Source organism: Bactrocera dorsalis, chromosome 2 (assembly GCF_023373825.1).
Source record: "Bactrocera dorsalis isolate Fly_Bdor chromosome 2, ASM2337382v1, whole genome shotgun sequence".
Lineage (NCBI taxonomy): Eukaryota > Metazoa > Arthropoda > Insecta > Diptera > Tephritidae > Bactrocera > Bactrocera dorsalis.
The window spans coordinates 70,700,769-70,723,555 of record NC_064304.1 but is presented as its reverse complement, the minus strand read 5'-3'; the positions used below and the strand labels follow the sequence as shown (position 1 = coordinate 70,723,555).

Here is a 22,787-nt window from a genome sequence, read left to right as displayed (position 1 = left end):
CCCGTTTCACCACAGTTTGCACAACACTAACTTTTGTCATCCTCGCTGTTACATGCCCTCGCCAGATGCCCATATTCCAGGTATTCAGATACTTCCTAAGGTTCGGTTTCTCCCTTATTCTGCATATAACCCATCCTATTTTGATTTTGCGTGCATTAATTAATTTTCTTGCGTCCGATGCTGGAATGCTGATCACCGCCGTCTGCGTACCCGCGTATGCCTGTCTCATACTTTTAAATGAGCTTTCCCTGAAGGAGCTTAACTCATTAATTTGTATTTGGATTGCATTCACGATATCTTCTTTTGTTGTTACCTCATCTAGGTCGCGGATCTCTACAGATACTTCATGGGTTAAGGCTCTTATCTGTGCCTGGTCACATAGCTCCTTACATATCTCCCTTTCGTATGTACCCGTGTTTGTTATTTGCGCTTTTTTCATTTCCAGAAGTATCTCGCCTTTTGCCGTCTTTCTGATGCGCGACACGTCCTCCCCAAGTTCTTTGAGGGCGTCCTCCTTCTTGACAGCCCTAAATATGTCGCTGTACGTCATGCTTCCAGAGCGTGAAATTATAATTGCGCCGGTCTCGGACGTGGGACATAAACGGCCTTCTTCTTCGTGTTTGGCGTTTTTCGATTCACCAGAATCCAGTCGTTTTCTTTTTCCTCTTTCCTTCCTTTTGTAGGAATGTCGCCTTCATTCCTTTTGTTAGGAGTAGGCCTATCTCCTCTTGGTTGCGTGAATTCCTTTCGCAGCGTGCTGTCTTCCAGCGCTGGTGGTGACGATCTCGCTCTTTCAGGCCTTTCCACGGTGAGCCCCTGTTTCGGTGATCGCATCAGTCTTGGTGCGCGTCTAAAGGGGTCAGCCTCGACGCAAGGCCCACTCAAGGTCGGCGTTCTTCTGGACGGTTGCGATTCCGCGATCTAATGCCAGGGCTTTGTATGCCGTTGCTCGATAAGCAGTCATGTACACTGCTACTATTACTTTTGTTTTCTTTTGTCAGATAATTCTCCATATGTTAAGTTCTTACAGCGCATCGTGTGTAGGGGGGCGGGCCGAAATAGACAGGAACGGGTGTACCCTCGGAGACCATGCTCCTACTCCAGTTCCCTGAGGCCTGTCCTTCGCTTTACTAGTCCCGGAAAACACGGACGGACCGGTGCTCGCCCGAGGCAACGCAGGCGAGCCCTGCGCCCAATGCACACTCCCTGACCAGGGACCGAAGTGGCTGTTTACTGATACATCACGCGGCTAACACCTCGGCAGAGCAAGCTCACATCACCCTTTGCATCGCACCAGCGGAGACATCGCTGTCAGGATATCCAGGGACTCCCAGTGCGCTGCGCTGTGTACCGGTCAAGTTGCAAAATCCGCCGCACCTAATATGGTGAATAGACGCTGACCTGGAAGCCGCCTATTATGGGTCCGTCGCGCCTGGATTTTTTTTTTATAACACAACATGCCCTTGCATGTTGCGGAGGACACATACTTCAAAGGGGCGGTGTCGGTTCGCCCACTGTCACAGGAGTTTCAACGGTCTTGCTGGTTTTTATACCGCAACTTCCACTCCCGCCGCTTCTCGTCGGGGATTGCTTATTCGTTTAAACTTATTTCGCAACTAACCTGCTACTACAGGCCGTCCGGCTATCCGCGACCTGCCGACCCTCCGGTCACTTAAAGCTCAGCGACGGTGACTATTCCCACTGGAAATTTAAAGTCCCACCGGGTGGAAATTTAAAGTCCCACCAGTCTCTAACTTGTTATATGCTTTGCACCAAGTCATAGAAAAACAAGAGCAAAACAATGGCTGATGAAGTTGAACTATTTTACCTTATGATGAAAAAACGAGAGGAGGAAGAGAGGAAATGTCTGACTGTTTTGCGAAACAAAAAAGATCCATTTTCATACGAAGAGAACACTTGCAGGAAGTTCTTCCGATTTCCCAAATCTTTGTGCTGGGATCTCATTAATCAACTCAAGCCGTATGACCAACAGCAAACATCGATTCCATTTGAACTTCGAGTGAGTTACATTTTAACCTTAAAGAAACAGTATGTTTTCATGCAATCAAATTTCTCTAGTTTATTTCAGGTTTATATTTTTTATGCAATGGCTCATATCAGTGTTGCGTGGGAAATGCATATTTCGCGATGATGAGCCGACCCACCATTTCCAGTTGTATCGAATATATTTGTAAATTGGTGGTGGAGCGTAAACACGGCGAAGTGCGTTTTCCTAATTCTGTTGAAAAATACAATCGAATTTAGACAGGGTAAGTTGTATTCCAATTTCAAAGAAAATAAATCGCTATACAACAATTTTATTCCAGATTTCATTCGAAATTTGGAATAAAGGGTGTAATTGGAGCAATTGATTGCACTCATGTTGGCATAATTGCACCTGCCTTGTCAAACACTGTTGTACCGCATGATGAACAGAAAAGGTTATTATAGCATTAATGTTGAAACGGTAAGTATTATATACTCGTACAATAACTAATTTTCCCAATAGGTTTGTGATGACGAACTAATTTTCCGGCACGTGAATGCAAAATTTCCCGGCTCATGTCATGACTCTGGTATATGGACTACTTCGCCATCAAGGATAAAGCTAATAAGAGAACACTCTGATGGAGCTTTTAAATGGCTTTTGGGTGATTCGGGATATCTATTGGAGCCATGGCTTCTTACACCGGTGGCAAAATCTGAAACACCAAATGAACAATATTTCAATACAAGGTACATAAGAGCAAGAAACACGATTGAAAGAGCATTTGGAGTTTTAAAATCACACTTTCGTTGCATTTCAAGAGAACGTACATTGCGGTGCAAACATTCCAAAGCTGCATTATTTGTTTATACTTGTAGAATAATTCACAATATTTTATAAAAATGAGGCATTTTTCTAAATGAAACCGAAATATTGCCAGATCGATCACCTCCTGAAAATGTGGGAGCAATCTCTGAAATCCATTCGGGGGAGTATTACATACGAGGCAGAGCAGCACGTCAAAGGTGCATTAACACATTAGATAATTAAAATTCTACCAACATATAATTCAACTCAAAATTCATTTATTTCCTTTATAAAATAAATAAACATAACAACAAAATAAAGCATATCTTCTTCTTCTTAATTGGCGTAGACACCGCTTACGCGATTATAGCCGAGTTAACAACCGCACGCCAGTCGTTTCTTCTTTTCGCAACGTGGCGCCAATTGGATATTCCAAGCGAAGCCAGGTCCTTCTCCACTTGGTCCTTCCAACGGAGTGGAGGTCTTCCTCTTCCTCTGTTTCCCGCGGCGGGTACTGCGTCGAATACTTTCAGAGCTGGAGTGTTTTCGTCCATCCGGACAACATGACCTAGCCAGCGCAGCCCCTGCCTTTTAATTCGCTGAACTATGTCAATGTCGTCGTATATCTCGTACAGCTCATCGTTCCATCGAATGCGATATTCGCCGTGGCCAACGCGCAAAGGACCATAAATCTTTCGCAGAACTTTTCTCACAACGCAACGTCGACTCATCCGTTGTTGACATCGTCCAAGCCTCTGCACCATATAGCAGGACGGGAATTATGAGCGATTTATAGAGTTTGGTTTTTGTTTGTCGAGAGAGGACTTTGCTTCTCAATTGCCTACTTAGCCCGAAGTAGCACCTGTTGGCAAGAGTTATCCTGCGTTGGATTTCTAGGCTGACATTGTTGGTGGTGTTTACGTTGGTTCCAAGATAAACGAAATTATCTACAACTTCAAAGTTATGACTGTCAACAGTGACGTGAGTGCCAAGTTGCGAGTGCGACGGCTGTTTGTTTGATGACAGGAGATATTTCGTCTTGCCCTCGTTCACTGCCAGACCCATTTCTTTTGCTTCCTTGTATAGTCTGGAGAAAGCAGAACTAACGGCGCCGGTGTTGAGGCCGATATATCAATATCATCGGCATACGCCAGCAGTTGTACACTCTTATAGAAGATGGTACCTTTTCTGTTGAGATCTGCAGCTCGAACTATTTTCTCCAGAAGCAGGTTGAAAAAGTCGCACGATAGGGATTCGCCTTGTCTGAAACCTCGTTTGGTATCAAACAGCTCGGAGAGGTCCTTCCCGATTCTGACGGAGCTTTTCGTGTTGCTCAACGTCAGCTTACACAGCCGTATTAGTTTTGCGGCGATACCAAATTCAGACATCGCGGCATAAAGGCAGCTCCTTTTCGTACTGTCGAAAGCAGCTTTGAAATCGACGAAGAGGTGGTGTGTGTCGATTCTCCTTTCACGGGTCTTTTCCAAGATTTGGCGAATGGTTAATCGGTTGTTGATTTACCAGGTCTAAAGCCACACTGATAAGGTCCAATCAGTTTGTTGACGGTGGGCTTTAATCTTTCATACAATACGCTCGATAGAACCTTATATGCGATGTTGAGGAGGCTTATCCCACGGTTTTTTTTTTTTCTTTTATAGTAGGAGGAAGCATCGAAAGCCGAAGTGCGGGACTTTAATCCGCTGAACCTAACCTACTCCCACCTTATGTCTCTCCCACGGGACCACTGGACAAAGTATTACTTCATGGGAGAGAAGAAGATGTTTAAGTCTCCTCTATCGCACGGACTGACTGACGCCTAAACTGTTCTAAATGTCTCAATTTTGTCATAATTTGATTTGCCGCTTCGCTGACAGCTTTCCACTTTACAGAGGACTCGCACATAAGTGCTGTAAAATTTTCCACCGTAATACTACATCCAAGGGTGGTTTTCAGCTTTTCCCTTATACTTGAAAACCGAGGACAATAAAAAAACACGTGTTCAGAGTCTTCTATACACTCTGTACACGTCCACAGTATTGACTAAAGTCATGCCGATATTTAAATAGGTAGCTTCTGAAGCAACCATGCCCACTGAGTATTTGGGTAAGGTGGAAATCCAGGCCTCCATGTCGTCTACCTATCCACAAATGTATGTCCGAAATCAGTCGGTAGGTCCACCGTCCTTTGCATGAAGTTTGCCACCGCTGCTGCCACATTTCAATGCTTTTTATTCTCTCTTCTCTTTTTGCTGTTGTAGACGTCTCTGATAGGTTATATATTCGCGCGAATTCATCTCCCTGGATATCAATCGGCACCATACTGGCTAATACCTCAACAGCGTCATTTGAAATGGTTCGGAAAGCACTTATCACCCGTATTGCTGAAAGCCTATGCACTGTGTTGATTGGTCTAGCATATGATTTTGTTTCTAGCGCCTGTATCCATATTGGAGCCGCATACAGGATCACTGAACTTATTGCCTTGGCTATTAAACATCGTCGGCTGGAACGCACACAGCCTTTATTTGCCATCATTCTAGATAACGCATTATATATTTTATTTGCTTTACGTGTCGCATTTTCTAAGTGGTCTTTGAGCTTGAGTCTTGAGTCCACTATTACCCGAAGATACTTCAACCGCGGCTGTGAAGTAATCTCACATTCTCCTATGGTCAGCGATATTTTCTCCTGAATTTTCCTTGAGCTTATGAGCAGGACTTCTGTTTTCTGCTCAGCCAGCTCTAGACTCATGGTAGCAAACCATCGGCGTAGACCATTTATGCTGTCATTGCATTGGATCCAGAGGTCATCCAGATGTTTAGCTACAGCTACCACTATGAGGTCATCCGCATAAGCAATTGTTTTCACATTTTTTGGTTGGGTATCTTAACACCCCGTCGTACATCAGGTTCCACAGAAGCGGGCCTAAAACCGAGCCTTGCGGTACTCCACTGGAGATAGTGTAGCTTTGAGTGTCCTCGTCCGTCTCGTATAGCGATCTCCTATTTTGAAAATAACTCATTATAATATTTATCAGATAATGAGGCGCGTGTATATCGTGTAGAGCTTTTACTATATTTGCCCACTTTGCCGAGTTGAACGCATTCTTCACATCCAGGGTTATTAGCGCGCAGTATTTTTTCCTACCACCTTTCCATCTTTTTCCACTAATTGCAAGCCGTATTGTCTCTCTGATAATCTGCCGGCGTTTTGAATTGCTAACTCCAAGCGGTTTCTTACAATGCTTTCGTCCACTTTCCCAATGGTGTCGAGCATGCAAAAAGGTCGATAAGATGAAGTTTCTTCTGGTGGCTTATTTGGCTTTGGCAGTAGAACCAGACGCTGTATCTACCACGGATTGGGGAATATCTCTTCTAATATACACGCGTTGTACATGTTAACAAATAATCTGGGCCTTAGAGCTATGGCTTCTTTAAGGGCTCTATTTAGTATACCATCTATTCCTGGCGCTTTGGGATTTTTGATTTTTTTCGCAATAGCCAATAGTTCGTCTTCTGTGACTAATAGGGGTGGTAGCTTCGTTTCGTTTAATATGGGAAATAGAGGCATATGTCGGGAATAACGCTTCAACAACATTTTTCATAAATAATGCGTTCTTGGGTTGCTGGGACTTATTCTTGAATTTCGACATACAAATTTTGTATGCCGTTCCCCAGGGGTCTATGTTAGCTTCTTCACAGAGCTTTTCGAAACAGGATCTCTTACTACGGCTTATCCCACGGTAGTTGGCGCAGATTGTGGGGTCTCCTTTTTTATGGATTGGGCAGAGCACACTTAGATTCCAATCGTTGGGCATGCTTTCATCCGACCACATTTTACAAAGAAGCTGGTGCATTCTCCTTATCAGTTCTTCGCCGCCGTGTGTAAATAGCTCGGCCGGCATTCCGTCGGCCCCTGCCGCTTTGTTGTTCTTCAGGCGGGTAATTGCTATTCGAACTTCTTCATGGTCGGGCAATGGAACGTCTGCTCCATTGTCATCGATTGGGGAATCGGGTTCGCCTTCTCCTGGCGTTGTGCTTTCACTGCCATTCAGCAGGTTGGAGAAGTGTTCCCTCCATAATCTAAGTATGCTCTGGGCATCGGTGGCTAGATCACCTTTGGGGGTTCTACAAGAGTATGCTCCGGTATTGAAACCTTCTGTAAGCCGCCGCGTCTTTTTGTAGAATTTTCGAGCATTACCCCTGTCGGCCAGCTTATCAAGCTGTTTGTACTCACGCATTTCGGTCTCTTTCTTCTTCTGTCTGCAAATGCGTCTCGCTTTCCTCTTCAACTCTCGGTATCTATCCCATCTCGCACGTGTTGTGGTCGATCGTAACGTTGCGAGGTAGGCAGCCTGTTTTCTCTCCGCTGCGACACGGCACTCCTCGTCGTACCAGCTGTTGTTTTGCACTTTGCGAAAACCAATGGTTTCGGTTGCAGCTGTACGTAAGGAGTTTGAAATGCCGTTCCACAGTTCCCTTACACCGAGTTGTTGACGAGTGCTCTCAGAGAGCAGGAGTGCAAGCCGAGTAGAGAACCGTTCGGCTGTCTGATGTCATTGCAGCTTCTCGACGTCGAACTTTCCTTGTGTTTGTTGGCGTGCGTTTTTTGCTGCACAGAGGCGGGTGCGAATCTTAGCTGCAACTTGTGGTCCGAGTCGATGTCAGGACCTCGGAGTGCACGCACATCTAAAACACTGGAGACGTGTCTTCCGTCTATCACAACATGGTCGATGTGGTTGGTAGTTTTTCGATCCGGAGACAGCCAGGTAGCTTGATGGATCTTCTTATGCTGGAATCTGGTAATACAGATAACCATATTTCGGGCCCCGGCGAAGTCGATCAGCCTCAACCCATTTGGGGATGTTTCCTCGTGGAGGCTGAATTTACCTACCGTAGTGCCAAATATACCTTCTTTGCCCACCCTGGCGTTGAAGTCGCCAAGCACGATTTTTACATCTTGGCGGGGGCATCTCACATAAGTGCGCTCCAAGCACTCATAAAAGGCATCTTTGGTCACATCGTCCTTCTCTTCCGTCGGGGCGTGGGCGCAAATCAGCGATATGTTGAAGAACCTCGCTTTGATGCGGATTGTGGCTAGACGTTCATTCACCGGAGTGAATGATAGTACTCGGCGACGGAGTCTCTCTCCCACCACGAATCCCACACCAAACCTGCGCTCCTTTATATGGCCACTGTAGTAAATGTCACAAGGACCTACTCGTTTCTGTCCTTGTCCCGTCCATCGCATTTCTTGGACGGCGGTGATGTCAGCCTTTGTTTTCACGAGGACATCAACCAGCTGGGCAGTGGCACCTTCCCAGTTAAGGGACCGGACATTCCAGGTGCATGCCCTCAATTCGTAGTCCTTATTTCGTTTGCCATGGTCGTCATCAAAAGGGGGGTCACTCATCCGAGGCTTGTTATAACTATTCACTTGGGGTGTTTTTTTACGTGGCGGGTCCGAAACCCAGCGCACAACCCTATGCAGGGGGATGTTTCGCCTTCTCACTTTAGCTCGCCTTCAAACGAAAGGAACAATCTTCACTTTCACTTTTCGTACAAAAAACATAATAAATAATTCATATACTTATATATAAAAAAGCACATTTTTCACTTTTTTGTACAATCTTCTGTGTTTTTCACAATAGTCTGAGCAAGCGACACCATCGCTGCCGCTAAATTATTAATAGACTCTGTGTGTTTGTTTATGGAATCTAAAGTTTTAATCCGGAACTCTCTTTCCTCCTCGGCTTTCCCTTTTATTAAATCCATATAATTTCGAAACATTTCGTCCGTCGTCAATTTTTTGCTACGGGACGATGACGGAGTGCAGTCATTGGACGCATCCGAAGTCGTATTCAGGGGCGATGATGTAGCTGTGAATACTACTTATTTCTAAATTAGAAAAAGAAAAAACAATTATAAATTTTGCACACTCGTATTGCTCTTTCTTGTTATTCTTACCTCTGTGCCAATGGCTGGTACATCAGCCAACCCATCAACCGCGATTGACCCCAACGTATCCAAAGCTCTCTGCTCCGTTTCGGAGAGCTCAATTGTTGAGTTGGGACCGCCACCTGTCACCAGCTTTTGCGCCTTGGCTTTCCTTGCACGTGATCTTGTTTGGTTTTTCCAATGGCTCAGATTCTGTAAAACAAAGAACATAAATACATATATATGCGAATATCTATGGTTAAAAATTACCTCTCTCCATTTGATGGGGTTCCGAGTGGGCTCTTTTAGGGCATTTAGTTGCACGGAGAGTTCCGCCCAAAGCTCCTCCATTCTTTTCGGCCGCAATGGGTCGTTTTTATGCAGCCTTATCTTCGGGTGAACCCGCACAAAGTTGAGATAGCACTCTATCTGCTCCTTTGAGGTGCGCAACACTTTATTATGATCTGTAAAAAAGATATATTAACATATACTATAATTATCATAAAATAATGAAATTTATATTATTAACAAATACTTACCTTCCTTTTCCATTATTATCAAATATAAGGATGAACACATGTGTTAATCGATAATTGTGTTGTTAAATTTTTTCATATTTACTTAACAATTGATTCAAATAAAATGCATATGTTAAGCATTTATTATAAACTATTTTAGTATTAGTTTTCAATAATTGTACTGTGCAATTATTAAGAAGAAGTTTTACTGCTGAAATCTTATGAAAAAAAGCAGACGAGCAGAATGCCGGCATAATTCTGCTATTTTCAACCCCTTCACGTTAAATATTGGGGAAATCTGCTAATAATATTTTTGTGGTGAAATCCACTAATAGAAAACTCAACCCCTCTAAAAAGAGGAACGTTTTGACAATCGGCACATCATGAACCTTCTCTATAAATGTACGTTCTCTGCTGTACTCTATTGTGCGAAAAGCCATAACCTGTACACGACTTGAGTTTCACTTGTTTCATTGTTTTCATTTATGTTCTGTTCCCTTTTCATCTGTTTTTCACTTTTTTGTTTCAATTTTTTTGTGTCAGCATTGAATTCCTATTCCCTTAAATGGTTGCTACTGTTAACTATTTTGTTGTTGTTTCGTTTGAGACTAGTCTGTATTGAAATCTATTTAGGAACTTTTTCGTATTCTGGTGAGCTTGTCTCATCTCTAATTGAGCAATATTAGTCTCTAATTTACTATATTTGCATACCTTAAAACAGGCAAACAAACAACAATGCAATAATGGAGGAAGCAATTGGCTTAATATCATAATGAAAAAACGAGTAATTTTGCAATAATGGATATGGCACTTTGATTTATCTTCTAGCTACACCCGTAGGCGCTTTTGTACAACAAGAAAAATTCTTTTTGCTGTGAGGAGATTATGATTAAGAAGTTTTTTTCGATTTCCGAAATCTTTGTGCTTGAACCTCATCCAACAACTGAAGCCGTGTGACCAACAACCTCGATTCCGTTTGACCTTCGGGTGAGTTAAATTTTAACTTGAAAGGAACAGTATGTCTTCTTGCAATCATATTTCTATAGTTTATTTCAGTTCTCTATTTTTTAAGCAATGCGCATGTTAGTGTCGCGTGGGAAATGGATATTTCTCGGTGATGAGCTAATTCAGCATTTTCCGTAGCATTGAACAAATTTGTAAATTTATGGTGGAGCGTAAACATGACGAAGAGCGGTTTCCTAATTCTGTTGAAGAATACAATAGGGTTAAGACTGGGTAATTTGTAGTCCAATTTTAAAGAAAATAAATCCCTTTGCAACAATTTTATTTCAGATTATATTCGAAATTTGGAATAAAGGGTCTCATTGGAGCATGTCATGTTGCCATAATTTCACCTGCTTTGTCAACCACAGTTATGCTACATGATTACATGAATAGAAAAGGGTATTATTACATTAATGTTGAATCGTTAAGTGTTATATTTACTAAGTAGTTAATAAGTTATTTTTCCAAGAGGTTTGTGACAATGAACTAATTTTTCGGCACATGAATGCAAAATTTTTCGTCTCTTGACTAGGGTATATGAACAACTTCGCCAGCAAGGATAAAGGTTATAAGAGAACATTCTTATGGAGCCTTTAAATGGCTTTTGGGTGATTCAACATATCCATTATAGCCATGGCTTCTTACAACGGTGACAAATCCTAAAACACCCAATTAACAAAATTTCAGTATTAAGCATATAAGAGCAAGAAACACGATCGAAAGAACATTTGGAGTTTTAAAATCACGTTTCGTTCAATTTCAAAAGAACGTTCATAGCAGTACAAAAGCTGCATTATTTGTTTATATGTACATGTGCAATTTTTCACAATATATTGGTTGTCCAAAAAGTCTTGCGGTATTTGCGCTAGTTGGCGCTGAAAGCGCGAAGTTCTAGTTTTATTCGTCGCATCGGGTCAACCTATACCTTTTTGGAAAGCTCATTTCACGCGCTAACACGTGTTTGATTATTGTCGTTTCTTTTACGTCCTTCGTGAGTAATAGCGTCGCAAACATGAGGCACGATAAAGACAAAATACGGCATATTTTACAGTCACGATATTTTACAGTTACGATAAAGTCAAAAATGCATCTCAGGCCGGCAATAAAATGTGTGCAGTTCATGGACTCGATACAGTTTCCATTTCCATCGCACAACGATAGTTTCAACGTTTTCGTTCTGGTGTAGAGGTGGTCGAAGATGCGCCACGCTCCGGAAGGCCTGTCGTCGAAAATTGCGATAAAATCGCTGAATTGGTGGAAAGAGACCGGCATAGTAGCAGCCGTAGCATCGGTCAAGAGCTGGGCACGAGTGATCAAAAATTCATTTCAATTTCAATAAAAAAAAATTCAATAAAGATAGCGCAAGACTTTTTTGACAACCTAATTGTTTAAATGAGTTAAGCATCCACCCACTCTACGCGGAAAAACGGGCGCACACTAATAAGAAAGCTTAGTTCACCACAGCTGATGACTCCATATCACACCACAATTGAGAGAGCAAGCGGCCACCACACTAATAATACAATACCACTCAACACAACTCACCACACTTCTACATCAATCAACCCACTCAACCAAAAGGATGGGAAAAAGGAAAGGCAGACACATTCGCTACAAACATTTCGCCATATACAATTCGACCAACACAATTCGCAAAAACCCTGCGCCGGGTCGGCATCTACGCTCTTCTACCGCAATTCTACATTTTTGACTTCGATGCGCGGAAACTTGATCGCCAACAAAATCAAATAATCTTCGGCATTGGATTCTCGCCGCCTCACTTGTTAACCTTTAGTTTAATTACAATTAAAAGTTATAGAATTTTTGATATTACAATTTATAAGTTCGTGCTTTATATTGTCAAAATAAAAACAAAATTTATTTTTATTAAAGAGCTTGTATGCTATATAAATTTTGTATCTTTTTATTCATGGTCCTTCGAGCCTTAACGAAAGGCACCTATAATAGACAAATTAAAAACAATAACAATTAACATAATAACAATAATAAATACATAAATTTGGTGGCAATCGAAGTGCGAAAGTGCTGTGGAGAAAAACAATACACAAAGTGCAGACTCAAACAAAAAACAAAAAAAAAAAAAAAAAAAAATGAAAATAAAATAAACAAAAAAAGGAACAAAAGAAAGTGGAGTGGAGTGCTCTTAAAATATATAAAAGGTGAACTGACAAGCACAAAAACAATTTACAAGAAAAATCAAAGTATTAATAACAGTTTCAACATAAAAAGACCCAAAAACAACAGACAGAATATTAGGCGCGAAACCTAAAAACGATACATAAATCGGGCGCGAAAGCTAAAAATTCAATAAAACAATAAAATTCAACAAAAACAAACAATCGGGCGCGAACAATTATAACAAATATACAAATACCAGGCAAAAAAGTATCCAGCGTTCTCCATTTCCCCACTCTCATCGCCCGCAACACAGCAGCACAAGTTGGTAGTCAGCTGGAGCACAGGACGGGAAACAAAGCAAGAAGAGACGATAGGGAAACATATGTACATACATACACCCTACAAAACATATAATACCGAGTACCAAGTGAGCGTATTTAATCCATTTTCTATACATAATAATATGCATACATATATGTATACAAAAAGATGGTTTTATATATTTACTAATATAAAATCTGTAACGTAAAATCCATTTTAACAGCATAACAAAGCGCTTACAAACAATATTCCATATATCCAAATATTCATAAACTTGAATAAAATAATTATTTCATGCCTATATGATGAGCTTACCTTTGTGTATTCAAACACAACTGTTTAACAAAAACAAAAATCAGCCAAAATTCAAGTATTTACTTGCAATATTTTCCGGCAATACCCCGTCTGCTTAATGAAGCAGTAAGTAAGATTGCATATAAATATGTATGCAAAGGCACAAACAATAAAAATAATTATATCATAAAAAAAAAAAAAAACGAAGCAAGAGAATAAAAAAAACCCAAACATACATATGTTACATACATACATATAAGCAACTTTACTTTCTCCTCTAAATTGTACATGTTTTGAATCTACAAATATTTTATACCAACAACAAAAACAAAGTACATAATAAACATAAAACTAACTCCTTACAAATTAGCAAACGAAAACAACATACAAAGTGCATTCGGGAACATACCTGCACTTTACCCAGAGCGAACATACGTATGTAAATATATTTGTACATGTAATCATACTAAACAAAATCTCAAAAAAACCAAAAGTCCAAAGTCCACATTGGCAAATATTCAGCAATACCCTTGTTCTTTGTCAAACAAAAACAAGAAGGATTGCGTACAAAAAGCGAATTGATCTCTTTAACGAGCTCTCAATTGCTTAAGAACAAAACCATAATCATAAAAACACAAACAAGTCGTGCATTTATGTAAATAGCAAATTGATCTCTTCAACGAGCTCTCAATTGCACAAAACATAAGCACGTACATACATACGTACATATAAGTCCGAGTATTAGGGTGTACCTAAATACAAAATTTCGGACATCAAATATTTTAATATATAAAAAACGCGGTTTAAAAGTACTTAAGAATTCAAATATATTTTCGAACCAAAATATAAATAAAAATAATACATATCACAAGTACTTACAAAGCGATATTAATAAAAATACGTCTTTTGCTAATATTATCCGAAATAACAAACTCTTATTTACATAAAAGAGCATTTCATTTTGTATACTTTATCCCTTCATATAGATACTATAAATCAGTTTACACTGAGCAAAATTTAATTCATATAGACAGATTTTTTACCATACAGTAAAAATAATGAACAATAACAAAAATCTAAATAAACCTGTAGGAGCTACACGCTCAAAACAGGCTATTAAATTTATATCAGAAAGTGACAGTTTAACAAGATACTGCACTAGATTTGCCTCTTCACCGATTCACGAAAACTCGGAATCGCTACTAGAAATCAAAATTATAAATCTTAATAATTTTTGGATACGACTCCAAGCGGCTCATGACGCCATAGTAGAATCTGACAATTCAGATCTACCTCAACATTTTAAATCATCGGCTTACGATATTTACGAAAACTGCCTTGACCAATATGAAGAAACGAAAGCTATGATCTCCGATCAATTAAAGCTAATAAAAACAATTGCACCTACTCCATATCCGAGAGTAGAGCTGCCACAAATGCAACAATATCAAGAGGCAAGTTCCGGCATCCAACTCGAGTTGCCCGCTTGTGACACAGAAACCTTTTACGGAGGTTATGAAGAATGGCCGTCCTTCCGGGACATGTTCACGGCCGTGTACATAAACCATCCTCAATTGTCACAAGCGCAAAAACTGTATCACCTCCGATACAAAACAAAAGGTCAAGCAGGCGAAATAGTTAAACAGTTCGCATTAAATGACGACAATTTCAATTTGGCTTGGGAAGCTCTAAAAGCTAGATTTGAAAATGAAAGAATACTGGTCGATAAACAAGTAACGACACTACTAAACTTGCCTAAAATCAAGAAAGGAACAAGTGAAGAATTTGTAACACTACAATCCACTGTTTCTAATTGTTTGTCGATTCTATCGACATTAAATATTCCCACAGACAGCTGGGACCCAATTCTGGTAAACATTTGCACCGACGCATTACCAGAAAAGTCGTTACTTCTATGGGAGCAATCGCTCTCATCACGAAAAAAGTGCCCAACGTGGCAACAAATGAAAGATTTTCTCACCACCCAATATGAAATTGCGGAAAGGTTAGAAGAAAAAATAATCAAAACTAAGAACATTAAACACGACCAAAATAGAAGCTTAAATAGACCCCAAGTTAGTAACAAAATCAATTCAAACAAAAACTTTTACAAAACGCAATCGTTCACCTCCGAACAGAAAAAACATACGTCATGCGAACTATGTAAAAGAGGGCATAAACTTAAAACTTGCGAGAAGTTTAAAAAATTAAAAGTTAACGAACGAAATAATTTTGTCAGGTCAAAACGACTTTGCACAAATTGCCTGTCACATGCGCACACATATAAAAATTGCAAAAGCAAATTCAATTGCATCTATTGTCACAAAAGACATCATTCATTGCTTCATTACAGCATATATCCCATCTCACCCCAAAGAAGCGCTTATACAAAAAGAACCACGGGTTCAACTTTAAAAGCAAATACAGAAAACCAAAATACTAAATACAGCCAAGAGACACCATGTTGCTCAAAGGCGCAAAAAGTTCAAACGCTATACAGCGAAATACAAAACGGACTAGTTACAGAACTGGTCACCACCATACCAACTCAAGTTGAGTATAATAAAAACAAATGCCTTAATTCACAATTAAGTAAATCGCAAAGGTTAAAGAAACTTCCGTTAACAAACAAAACTATAAAAGATCGGTATTGTGAGCACTTCTCTAAAGCCACAACTACTCGATCAAATAATGGCCGGTACGTCGTACGACTACCACTAGAGCCACAATATTCCAACACTCCACAAATTGGTATAAAAAATAAAGTTAGAGTTACCTCTGACAGTCTCTATATTAAAAGGACATACAAATTTTCGGCCCCGCAGGATGGCTTTCGCCAATAATGGAAAAACAAAAAAAAAAATAATCTGAACAAATCCTAGAGCGGTGGCGCACTACTACTTACTTGTCAAATTAGTGCATACGCACTTAAATATTACATATACAAAATTTTTCAAAAAGTCGAAAAATCTACACATTAAATACAATGATGCCCCATTGAGGCACAAATTTTCAAATATAAGAAAAAAAAAATCAAAAAGGAAATTAAGGGATCACAATACTCCCAATGCGATACATTAACGCACCTACGCTCACAAAGCTAAGGTCGCTTTTATCGCATCTATCCAAGTGCTCCTTATATAAGTGAGTTATGGAAATCAGCTATACAAAGCTTCAAATTAAGTATACAAAATTATCTACTCCACGAATCGAAGCCGTTCGCAATCACCGGCCACTCTCTCGCAAGATCCCTCTATTGGCACAGCCCTCACTCCAGGGCTAGGGAGTACCCATTCTGGCCATATCTGAGCCAGGCGTGGAGTTACTATCCTTTATAAGGCGAAAATAAATAAAGTCCAAACATTGCCGATAATACAGAAAAGGCATATAATAAACTACCGGTATGCCAAACCGATCTAAATTAATAAAAGCAACAACGGGTTTGGTATAGTAACACAATAAGTCGTCAAAGCACGCAAAATCAATTATTACCTCAAGCACCAATATTACACAAAATACAATTGGCTATTAAAACCAAAAGAATTTTTCCGATTTACAGCATGTATTCTGCGCCCTCGGCAACTCTACCAGCAGTACGCCGAAACACATGCAACAGCATATACATACGCAATACTAGGCAAAATATTCGCCTAGGGGGCCCAGGATGTTTAAATGAGTTAAGCATCCACCCACTATACGCGGAAAAACGGGCGCACACTAATAAGAAAGCTTAGTTCACCACAGCTGATGACTCCATATCACACCACAATTGAGAGAGCAAGCGGCCACCACACTAATAATACAATACCACTCAACACAACTCACCACACTTCTACATCAATCAACCCACTCAACCAAAAGGATGGGAAAAAGGAAAGGCAGACACATTCGCTACAAACATTTCGCCATATACAATTCGACCAACACAATTCGCAAAAACCCTGCGCCGGGTCGGCATCTACGCTCTTCTACCGCAATTCTACATTTTTGACTTCGATGCGCGGAAACTTGATCGCCAACAAAATCAAATAATCTTCGGCATTGGATTCTCGCCGCCTCACTTGTTAACCTTTAGTTTAGTTACAATTAAAAGTTATAGAATTTTTGATATTACAATTTATAAGTTCGTGCTTTATATTGTCAAAATAAAAACAAAATTTATTTTTATTAAAGAGCTTGTATGCTATATAAATTTTGTATCTTTTTATTCACTAATATTACAAAAACGTGTCATTTTTATAGATGAAACCGAAATATTGCCAGAAGGACAGGACCTCCTGAAGATGTGGGAACAATCTCTGAAGTCCATTCGGGTGAGTATTACTTTCGGGGTAAAACAGTTCGTCAATGTTGCATTAACATTTTAAATACTTAAAATTCTACCAATATTTATTTTTGCTTCATACAATTTATTTATATTATTTATTAATCTAAATACACATAACATTTAAGATAAAAATTAGGGTGTACCACATAATACCCAAAATCAAAATCCCCAAATCAAAATTCCCAAATCAAAATCCCCTAAATCAAAATCCCCAAAATCAAAATCCCCTATTTCTGTGTGAAATTAATTTCAATTATTAAATCAATCAAAATCCCCTATTTCTGTGTGAAATACATTGAAATTAATTTCAATTATTTCGTTTCTATACTCAATATTATCAGCCCTATTCTCATGCCCTCACAAAAGTCACCAACCTTACTACAGTGATGTTTCTCACTGTAGTGAGGGTTACCTTATTCTGGCGAAAATTCAAAAGCTCAAATGCTCACTATTCTCACAAATATCTGTGACGTGTAAAAGCAGCCATCATAATAGAAAACATCAGTGTTTATTTTGTTTTAAATCAATATTTTACATTTTTTAAAAAGTATTTGAGCATGGAGGAACTGTTCTTTGTATATGCAGAAGTCGAATATATCTGTTTTCTGCGTTTCCTGGCGTGTTTGTATTTTTACGGGCATGGCTCTTAGCAAAAATGCGTTGGTAATAGTTATATGCTCTATATGAACCAATCCTCTGTAAAAATAAATATATGCATATATACATATATATAAGTTACTTTCTGTCTCTGTACATTTTACTTCCTCTAAGAATGAATAAAAAGACATCTACATGTTTAAATAATTCATTTTATTTTATTTCATTTTTTTATTTTTTTACATTTTTATTATTACTTATTTAATTATTATATGTATATATGAAATTATTGTATATATGTATATATGGGGTATTCCATACCAAATCGACCACTTTTGAACCCGACCCCTTTAGATTTTGCTGAAACTTATCCATCCTTTTCTACTCTTTGAAAAACATTTTTGAGAATTTTTTCAAAATTTTTTGTCCTACTTCAAAAAAGTTATGAATTTTTCTATTTTTTGCTAAAAAAATGGCTTTTTTATATTCAAATAGCCATAACTTTTGTAGAAATTGACTTTTGGGGACCATTTTTTTTTAAGTTTTTGTTTTTGAATGAACTTTTCGAAAAAATACTCGAAAAAAATTTAACACGATCAATTATATAAAATAATCGTTTTTTTTAAGTAAAATCTTAATTTTTATTTTTTTGAAATTTCGCCATTTTTGTTTTTTGTTTTTTTTTCTCAAAAAAAATTTAAATAATTTGACAACTATCCCTGCTAATCTCGGAGTGGGCCGATTTTTTTTTTATATTTTTTTTATTTAAAAAATGAAAAAAAATTTTAAATAAATAAAAAAAAATATTAAAAAAACTCGGCCGACTCCGGGATTAGCAGGGATAGTTGCCAAATTAATTGAAGCTTTTTTTGGGGTGAAAAAAAAATAAAAAAAAAATGGCGAACTTCACTTTTTTAAGTAAAATCGTTTTTTTTTTTTTTTTGGAAGTTCGCCATTTTTTTATTTAATTGACGTTTTTTTCAGAAAAAAAAACAAAAAACAAAAATGGCGAAAGTTCAAAAAAATAAAAATTAAGATTTTACTTAAAAAAAACGATTATTTTATATAATTGATCGTGTTAAAATTTTTTCGAGTATTTTTTCGAAAAGTTCATTCAAAAACAAAAATTTAAAAAAAAAATGGTCCCCAAAAGTCAATTTCTACAAAAGTTATGGCTATTTGAATATAAAAAAGCCATTTTTTTAGCAAAAAATAGAAAAATTCATAACTTTTTTGAAGTAGGACAAAAAATTTTGAAAAAATTCTCAAAAATGTTTTTCAAAGAGTAGAAAAGGATGGATAAGTTTCAGCAAAATCTAAAGGGGTCGGGTTCAAAAGTGGTCTATTTGGTATGGAATACCCCATTCATATATATATATTTAAAATTTTCAAAATTACTTACATATGCTGATTATCCATTTGTGTGTCCATTTTTGTTTGCTTATTTTTATTAAAAAAGCTTTTTGACAGCAAAAAGCTTTTTACCTCACGTGGTGACTTTTTTAAGCTTTTCTAAGCTTTTTTCTTATGAGGTTTGAGCAAGAATAGCCTCACAAATTATGCCTCACAAGAAATCTCTCAAATATTTCCGCTCTACTCAGTTGAGAGGTTTTTTCAGAATAGGGCTGTATATCTAAAGTTGAAGTTCACGAGATATTTTATGTTTATGGGCCTTTGGATCATGATTATGGGCAGTAGGAGCGCGTTGTATTACATGATCGCCACTATTTTCTTTTGTCACAACAACACTTTTACACATTAGGGATTTTCTTTGCGCACGCGATCAGCGGAACTCTTTCTTCTTTTCATTTTTGGAATGAAAATGGTAATCAAAACCATCCAAAAATATTTTATTACTTCCTTTGTTTGACACAGTAACGACGACTTCCATTTTCTTTAAATTTAAATATTATTTAACGCGATATTTAATCAAAAATATAACTATACAATTTTAATCACAATTAATTACACGTAATGTGATAAATAATATGAAAAAATGCATATGGAATAATTGTAGAAAAGGTAACGGTACTATTTGTGTTTTAAGTCATACATATGTATGTACATATCAGAGGCCTGCACGATTAAGGTAGGCATCGTACGATTACGTTACTAAGTAACACTTCTGACGATTACCACGATGCGAAGGTAACATTGCGCATCGGCATCGCGGCATCGTGGCATCGTACGATTACTATCTGGTATCGTCAATGGCAAATGAAACGCTATAGTCTTACATGATGTTAATTCGTTGCTGGCTCGACAACGACTGAACGATAGAGCAGAGCCGCTCAAAATAATGCGCAATTTATTTACCAACGCATACAATCACACATTTGATATCTGCTAGCGTATGATTGTGTGCGCGCGCTTGCTTAGTACACTGAGTGAAATCGTGCTATTTGGTTATTTTGTTATTAAAAATTTAGAAAAAAATAAAAAATTATGGTTTTTGATTAAAAAAGCAATTAAGAACAACAATAATTTTAAGTTAATTTTTTTAACTTTCCATGATTTTTTCCATATCGACTTCAAGATCGTAAGTTTTGATTCTCATTAAGTCCTCTATATGCTTATTCGAAACTGAATTCCTGTATTTCGAGTGTATTTTTGACGCTGGCAGAATTAGCGTCATAGCGTACATGCTTCGACTGCATTTGCTTGCCTATACTCCGAGTATAGGCATGAAAAATTTTGAGCGGCTCTGCGATAGAGCGTAAGCGTACGTGTGAAGTTAGTTTCCACAATTGTTCTAAGAAATGCCGACCACTGGTAACATGTTAGTAATCGGCGATGCCCGCGATGCCGATACCCTCGATGCCGATGCCCACGATGCCAAAGTACCGTTACGTAGCGTGTACTCGCCGCATCGGCATCGCCGCTTGCTAACATGTTACTTTTTTAATTACTCGTGCAGGACTCTGGTACATATATTGGTTAATGGATGACAATGTTATATTATGCTCTGATTTTCTATATTCTTTTGTTCTCTACTCGATAACAATGCTGTTGAAAACCAAAGTTTTCTTGTCCTCTGCAGCTGTCATGCAAGAGTTTTGGGTTCAAATCCGGGTCTGGGCCGCTTTTTTACATACTATTTTTTTTAGCTTTTTAGTTCGCTAAATTGATGAAATAATTATTTTTTTCTCCTAAATCCGTCATGCGTTCTCGTCTATATCTATATATTGTCATATATGGGTACATATATGTATATGTAATCACGAATTAAAACTCACAACAACTAAAGAGCGGTTTCACTATTTTTATATGATCTCTAACAATATTTAATAAAAATAAAAAATGGGGATTTTGTGACACTGCCTCAAAAAAAGGTGGGGATTTCGTGTTAGGGGATTTCAGTTTTGGAGATTTTGATTTTGGGGATTTGTGTTTGGGGTTTTTTTGGGGGATTTTGTGGCACTCCCATTATACATATGTACATATATGCATAATAATCATAAAATAATGAAATTTGTATTGTTTAACATACAATTACTTACTTCCTTTTCCATTATGCTCAAATCTAAGGAAGAGCACATGTGTTAATCGATTATTTTATTAGAGACGTTGAAAAACTTGGCTTTGATGCGGTTTGTGGTTAGATGTTGCAAACGTAAATCAAATCTTTCACACAGCTCGAGCCATGAAAATTGGTAGAATGCAAGAATCAACTTATTATGCAGAAGACAGGGCTAGCACAAGCTGATACTCGGCGTAAAGAAAATGCTTTCAACAGGCTAATAAGCGTACTTCTGAAACAATAGATGAGACAAATGCACGAGGACTCGCAGTCGCTCATCGTCAAGCGGAGTGTCAGCAAATATTTACCAGAAATTTTTCGGGGCATTTGAAAAATATGATGAACATGACGTGACATGACGTTCTGTAATCCAGAAGCCATTGGCTCATTAAAATTTAGAATGAAAAAAAAATGTAAATTTGTTGCTCTGGGAGCTAAGTAGCCATTTCTATTTTAGAAAAGTCCTTGAAACTCTTAAAAGCGATATTTACAAATTATGATGCCCTACAGGATACCACTTTAATATTCCTCGAACCAGCGTAAATAAAAAAGTAAGCTGCTAGTAGCACACTACTGTCTCAATTCTTGGTGAATATGTATTAAAAGATGTAGAGCGAGCAATACACCATTCCAAATGACGGCAATGTCAAACCTCGCGTCGTCGTTCTTAAAAACTCTCCGCTATTTTCATGAGTGTGCTCAATACACATTTTCATATGTACGAAATTTCGGGCGGCCGGATCTTTTCATTACAACGCCATATAATCCAGCCGAAATAAATCAGGTGTTGATGGCCGGTCAAAAACCAACGAATCGTCAGGACATCGTTGCTCGGGTCTTAATATTAAAAAGTGGGGTAACTATTCTCATTCGTTTGCGTATATTTTAAGAGCACGAGGGAATATTTTTTCGTACATTTTCCGTCCTTCATGCAACGGGCGGTAGTTTTTAGTGATAGTGTCATATAAATTTTTATCTTCCTTGGTAGGGCAACTCTGCAGAAACAACTTCGTCAAGTTGGCTGAGAGGCAATATCTCTTTTTGCCAGACTAATAAATTGACATACCACTCAGTGTCTAAAGCAGTCTACGTCACCGAACACTGGACCTTTAGTGAGGAAAGCCACTAGATTTTGTACCTTTATACGAAAGACGGTGCTTCTAAGAGGCACCGCGGATGTTCAAAGAGTGGAGTTTCGTAACTCCGAAACGCACAAAAAAAAAAATCCATGTGTACTCTTAAAAGATGAGTAACTGAATGAAAATGGTTAACTGTTGTGTAAAAAAGGGGACGTAAGGTTAATATTAATCTGAGAGGTACCGCGGAAAGCGTATCCG

The 22,787-nt window shown here is 38.4% G+C and overlaps 1 protein-coding gene and 1 pseudogene across 1 annotated transcript; one reads left to right on the top strand and one right to left on the bottom strand.

The window, feature by feature from the left end:
* Positions 1-832: 832 nt before the first annotated feature.
* LOC125776745 (putative nuclease HARBI1) lies at positions 833-2,497 on the top strand (annotated as a pseudogene).
* A 6,187-nt stretch (positions 2,498-8,684) lies between these two features.
* On the bottom strand, positions 8,685-9,281 carry LOC125776150 (uncharacterized). The gene is made up of 4 exons (XM_049447034.1): positions 9,269-9,281; positions 9,000-9,193; positions 8,760-8,942; positions 8,685-8,690 (listed from the first exon to the last, which is right to left on the bottom strand). The coding sequence occupies exons 1-4, from the start codon at positions 9,279-9,281 to the stop codon at positions 8,685-8,687; spliced, it is 396 nt and encodes a 131-aa protein (XP_049302991.1).
* Positions 9,282-22,787: the final 13,506 nt, after the last annotated feature.